Here is a 6,407-nt window from a genome sequence, read left to right as displayed (position 1 = left end):
CATCATTCAGTCCTACACGCACACAATTTCTGGCATATCGTAGGCTCTCAATAAACGTGACTTTCATCATTGAAATATAAGAAAACTCCCCAGTTTTAAGAGTGGGGTAGTCTCCTGTGCTTAGTATTTTCTTAGAGGATGAACATTTGCTCTGTCTGCGACTTTCATAAATTCAAGAACTTCAGTCATATTTCACCTCAGTCCTTGGATTTTCTGCTTGAAAACTTCCCATTAGGGAAAAAAAGTCTATTCTCTGATGGAAGGTTTGAATTTCTTGGATCATTTTCATTGACTTTTTCTTCTTCAATTCTGTTTTGTCTTTGTTGAGTTAAGGCTTTCAAGAGCACCAGAATTCTTTCCTAATCTGCAAAACCAGAGGCAGATCAATTTATTTCTTGTGATTTTGGTATTTTCTCTTAACAAAAGTCTTAAATGGAGCTAGGAGAAATAAACTCTGATTTGCAAAGCATGCCAAAGATGGTGCCTCACAGGTGGAATGCAAAGCTTTCATTAATGATGCCCAGGCTAATTCTGTCTTTAGCACAAGGGCTCAGAGAGCCAGCAACTTAGCAGTTTTGGGGGGGGGGGGTGTCAATTAAATAAATTGGGTCATAAAATATGCCTAGACAATTGGATAAAACTGGGACTTAGGGGGACTCCTGCACTCCAGGAAATTCTCCAAGTCTCCACTTATCCTCAAAATGAACAAGAAGCTTCAGTTTCAAATTGAGTGCATTTTCCATCCATGGATTGGCTTGTTTTGTTCAGTTTTACTTTGAGTATTTGAGGTTATCTTTTCGACGTAACAGCTAAACCCACGGCTTCCTTTCTCGTAAAACCAAAACAAAAAGGCTAGAAATTCAGGTGCCTTCTGTGTGTGCACATGTGTAGTACATACCTGGGATCAAAGCCAGCTATATAAAGTCCTTGATTCTGTGTGGGTTCAAACACATTTCAAAGCTTCAGGATCCTGAAAGTTTTCGCTCTGCTTCCTGAAGACCTGAACACCGCTCCCATAAAGCCATGGCTTGCTTTGGATTCCAGAGTCATGGGGCTCGGCTGGACCTGGCTTCTAGGACCTGGCCCTGTACTGCCCTGTTTTCTCTTCTCTTCATCCCCGTTTTCTCTAAAGGTGAGTGAGGCTATTGGAGCATGGAGGTGGAGGAGGTGTTTCTCCCACCTGGGTTTCATTTCTTTTAGCAGTCAAGGGCAGTGATTTATAGCAAATCCAGAAGCTAAAGGTGAGACTCCAATCTCCTGGCTTGGGCAGCTCTGTATTCCAAGGCAGGCAGGCGACAGCCGGCAGCAGCAAATCAGCAGAGACACAGCCCTTAGCAGTTTGCTGGGCATGGAGTGGGAGCTTAATGAGTACATGTGAGTTGGTCTGGGAGACATGAGCAATTTCAGACACTTCTATAAGATTAGAAGAGAATACTGCAAAGTTAAGTGATTTAAGAGAGAAAAGATACCCACCATCCTAAATCCATTTGGGCTTGGAATCAGGGTTAGCTCAAGATTTCCCTTTTTAAAGAACACTGGTTTAGGCAAATTATGGGAAGTTTCTTTCCTACCCAATTCAAGGTTTTAAGGTCCTCTGATTCACTTTTATAAACGGATTAGCCTGCTTGTTTAAACTTTCAGCATTCTTTACTCAATGCAGGGTTTTAAGGTCCTCTTAATCAATTCTATAGTTAGCTAATTATTTTAAAAAATGAAAGCAATTTGAAGTAGTAAAACAAAAAAAAAAAAAGAAAAGAAAAAAGAAAGGAAGAAAGAATGAATGAAAGAGAGAACAAAAGAATGAAAGAAAGAAAGAGCCATAGGTCTGTTTGGCATAAGATACTTAATTGTCGCCTGACTTATCTCTGGACTTTAGGTGCAGATTCCCCAGTTTTCAGATGAAATAAAGCTCTTTAGAGGTTGATACCTGGTCTGTTACAATAGTGTAAAATGGTGACCATTTTATCAGAAGGTGAATTGCAACCTTCTCTCCCTCTAGACCTTCTCAGTTGAAAAACCATGTGGTTTATACAAAGTAGGTGCTCAAAAGATATTCGATTATTAATTTTTACTGTATAAGAAATATTCATACACATTTTCTTATTTTACATGTTTTGAACATGTAAAGTTAAATACCACAGAAATAATCAAATTTACTTTTAAGAAAATTTATCTCAACCTGTAACTGGGATCCTCCCATGGTGGATATTGGAAAATTGTGTAACCAGATTTAGTGGTGATAATTGGGAGCTTTCCTCAGGGGAGGGCAGGAAACTTGGTCTTCTTTAAGCTTAGAGTCAACACAACAAATGGGCAGGATATAATGATTAATGCACAAAAAACCTTTACTACAGGGCCGAATTTGATTAAGTACTGCGGTGGAGTTATAATAGTACAAAGGATGCTCAGAGGGCATCTCTGATAGACGGAAATGAGGGCTGGGAAAGAAAACTACTGTCTAGCCAACCAGGGCTTCTGGATTAACCACAGCAGTGGCTGCTGCCATATTGTTCTCTCTTCTGAGGACACAGGTTGTCTACTACAGGTGCTTGGGGGAAAGAACTAATGTTTTCAGAATAAAGTGATTTATACACAGGAAGAGGTGTCCTGGAAGCTCAGATTGGAGTGGTAAGCTGGGATCAGATTATGGAGACAGTGAATGTTATCTGTTTTTGTAATCAGTGGTATATAAGGCATGAAAGGGTTTGAACAGAATGAGTGACATGGTTCAATCCAAGTTTTGAGTGTCACTTGTGTGATTGATTGACTGGAGAGGGGCCCAGTTAGTTACAGGAAAGTAATTTGTCATGAAGCCACCATTTTTTAGATGATGTGAGCCCTTTTGTATGGAGAGCTGGCCTCCCTTCTCCTGTAGAACCTGGAGGGAAAGGAACAAAGGAACACAAGGTGTTCAAGTGAAGGAGAGAGGGCGGTGGAAGAGGTGATGCCAGTGGCAGGGGAAGCCCATAGAAGTAACAGCAGGGTTGCCTCAGCCTACAGAGGAAATGACCCGGTGCCCTCGGCTCGGTGGCTTCCTTCATCAAGCAGCATACCTCATTCTCTGGTAACAATGCAGGGAAGGGGGCGGCCGGCACCGAGAGCCAAGGCTCAGCTCCCCGTGGGCGATTGAGGTCCAGGGCCAGGTCAATGTGAGCAGAGGTTATTAAGATATACTTTGAGGGATAAAGCAAGACTCTATACCTCAGCCTCCAAACTTTCCCCTACTACTCTTGTAGGTCCAACAGCTCTATCATAACCTTAGAATACCGGAGTGGGAAGGCACTCTGATGTCATCTGATCTAATCCCCTCTTTTGCATGTGAGGGAAAAATGAAGCCTACGGGGGAGGCATGGCTTTCCCAAATCACGTATTTCATGGTAGAGCCAGCCCTTCTCTTTGTCACATCAGTATTCTTCATGCCACAACCAACTGCCTTCAAGGCACTGTTTTCCAACAAGGAAGCACCTTCATGGAGAGTAACTGGAAGACAGTGGCGAGATGGAAGTGGTGCTGGGGTGGGTGGAGAAGGAAGGGGGTAAGGGAGGGAGATGGGTTTGTTGATGGGGGGAGAGAAAGGCTGACAGGTGAAACTGGAGGGGGCCATCAAAGATCAACTTTGCCCGGCCCGAGGGTTTTGCCTGGACCTGGTCATGGGCGAGCATGAGTTCATTGAGTTCCCTTTGGTTTTCCTGCTTTAGGGGTGCACGTGACCCAGCCCGCAGTGGCGCTGGCCAGCAGTCGGGGTGTTGCCAGCTTCGTGTGTGAATATGGGTCGTCAGGCAAAGCCGCCGAGGTCCGGGTGACGGTGTTGCGGAAGGCAGGCGGCCAGCTGAACGAAGTCTGCGCCGCGACCTACATGGTGGAGGACGAGCTGACCTTCCTGGAGGATTCCGCTTGTGCCGGCACCTCCAGTGGGAACAAAGTGAACCTCACCATCCAAGGGCTGAGGGCCACGGACACCGGGCTCTACATCTGCAAGGTGGAGCTCATGTACCCGCCGCCCTACTATGTGGGCATGGGCAATGGGACCCAAATTTACGTCATCGGTAAGCATCACTGATGATGCCTTTTGCATTGCTGTCTCTTCTTTGTGTGCAAACAGTTTTGCTCCTTGATTTCAGGTCGTTCATGTTTAGGATTGTGGGAATTCTCTTTAAGAGTTCTCTGGCATACTGCATGGTAGTCCTACTCAGTATGGGTGGCGAGGCAAATGGCATTCTGATTATAAAATAAAATGAGCTGGGGAAGGTGTTTTTCCTCCCGGCAGGTTTGGGCACTCACACTGGAGTGATACCCAGCATGAAATTTGGCCTTGGCCTTTGATCTGAAACTCCTGGCAAAGTAGCCCCAAGAGTCAGACTTACCTGGGGTCCAGTGATTCCATTTAGGGGTGGACACCAAGGTCTGGAAGCTTGAACTTCTTCCTTCTCTCACCAATGGGGGGAGTACCGCCCTAGAATTTAGAAAGCATCTCAGGGAAGCTCTGCTTTGTTCTCTGTTGCAGATCCAGAACCATGCCCGGATTCTGATTTCCTCCTCTGGATCCTGGCAGCAGTTAGTTCAGGGCTGTTTTTCTACAGCTTCCTCATCACAGCTGTTTCTTTGAGCAAAATGGTGAGTGCAGTGCCAACAACACACCATCCCTGGTCAGAATACCTTTAGTGATAACAACTGGCCGAATGATGCTGTTGAGTCGAGTTTTCTTGAGATGAAGCAATAAATGAAGAAGAGGAAGGACAGTGGTAAAGAACACACTAGAACCCTTGGCATTGGCCTTTGAGGTTTCAGGATGACTAATATTTTATATGAGTGTGTTTGACATTGAATGTTTGTGTGCTTTTGCACAGGGTTTCATTTTGAGTAGCTGAACAACACGGGGCAGTTGTTTTGCTCTTTATCTTCATGACAATTGTACTTAATAACCCTGAAACATAAGATTAGGTTGGGCAGAATGCTGCTGGAGAAGACCACAGGGGTGGTTAATGTCCCTCTGCTTTACCTGGAAGGCATCTCTCTGTGCCACCCTACTTGAGCCTTCCTTGACCAAGCTGTAGGCGTCCACATAACACCTGCCCAGGGCTACCTGTTACCCAGTCTGCTCGACTGGCAAGCCTTACGCTCTTCTCCAACCCAGTAAATGAGAACCCAGTTTTCATTTACTACAGTTGTTGTAGAAGAAGCAGAGGTATGGAATCCGGACTTCTGTCAAGATTTCTGACGGTCGCTTGCAACCTCCTTTGCCTGAGGCTGGCTTTGCCATCACAAACCTCTCCCTCCCCTTCCTCTCTCCCTCCCCTTCTCTTCCACTCCCTTACTCCCTCCTTCTCTCCCTCCCACACCCCTACACTCTATTCCAAGACCCTCTACTCAATCTGTTCTGTTGCTGTAGCTTCCTTCTACCTCATTTGCTACAAAGTGCCACACTAACTACTAGACTAGACCTCAATTTACTGAGGTGATAAAAACTGGGAACTAATGTGGACCGAGAAAAAAGTAATAAAGAGTATGTGAGGAGTAGAGATGAGGCATGCTGCTCCCAAAGAGAATAATTGAAGTTTATTATGTTATCAAGCTCATCCCTTCACAAACAAGATCCAGTCCATTATCATAGGCATTTTGGGTGTTCTTTCTAAAGCTTTCTTGAAGTTTCTTTCTGCTATCTCCCAGTCAGGGAAAATGATTTCTATCTTAAGTCAATAGCACAGAGTTATTTACCCGAAATGAATTTTAATAGCTGAATCAAGAAAATCTCCTGGGGCTTATAATTCTGTATGTTGTGAACATCTATTTTTCAGTGGGGTAGGGACCCAATATTTGTTGAATCCTATTATAGTTAGAAGTGGCTTCTGTATTCCTCAATACTAATTACTGTTTCTTTTTATGTTTGTTTGGCAGCTGAAGAAAAGAAGCCCTCTTACTACAGGGGTCTATGTGAAAATGCCCCCAACAGAGCCAGAATGTGAAAAGCAATTTCAGCCTTATTTCATTCCCATCAATTGAGAGACCATTATGAAGAAAAAAGACTATTTTCCAATTTGTAAGAGCTGAGGCAGTTCTAACTTTTTGCTATCCAGCTATTTTTGTTTGTTTGTGTATTTTGGGGGATTCATCTCTCTTTAATATAAAGCAGGATGCAGAACCCAAATTAAGCGTACTACAATTTAAAACAAAAGAGCAGAAAAACAGAGCCGGGCTGGTTCTGTCACATCTGATCCAATTTTAGGAAAAGCATCACTTGGGAGCAATATGGGGATGCAGCATTACAATGTGGAGTCAAGGACATAAGTTAGGGAATGGTACAGTCCCAAGAAAGCAAAGGAAGAAGTAAGAGAGAGGATGGTATTGTATACATCTTGTATTTACCTGTGAGAAGTTTATAGCTGAAATGACGTTTTCAAGTAAAATTT

The 6,407-nt window shown here is 43.9% G+C and overlaps 1 protein-coding gene across 2 annotated transcripts; it reads left to right on the top strand.

Annotated features, from left to right (window-relative positions):
• The first annotated feature begins 1,023 nt into the window (after positions 1–1,023).
• CTLA4 (cytotoxic T-lymphocyte associated protein 4) lies at positions 1,024–6,000 on the top strand. 2 transcript variants are annotated; one of them, XM_068543819.1, is made up of 4 exons: positions 1,024–1,132; positions 3,699–4,046; positions 4,505–4,614; positions 5,896–6,000. In XM_068543819.1, exons 1-4 carry the CDS (start codon positions 1,024–1,026, stop codon positions 5,998–6,000), a joined length of 672 nt encoding a protein of 223 aa, XP_068399920.1. The 2 variants fall into 2 exon arrangements, with proteins under 2 accessions (XP_068399920.1, XP_068399921.1); XM_068543820.1 differs by lacking the exon at positions 4,505–4,614 and having other exon boundaries at positions 5,896–5,963.
• Positions 6,001–6,407: the final 407 nt, after the last annotated feature.

Source organism: Eschrichtius robustus, chromosome 5, assembly GCF_028021215.1.
Source record: "Eschrichtius robustus isolate mEscRob2 chromosome 5, mEscRob2.pri, whole genome shotgun sequence".
Lineage (NCBI taxonomy): Eukaryota > Metazoa > Chordata > Mammalia > Artiodactyla > Eschrichtiidae > Eschrichtius > Eschrichtius robustus.
The sequence above is the reverse complement of the archived record's forward strand: the minus strand, read 5'-3'. Positions and strand labels throughout refer to the sequence as shown.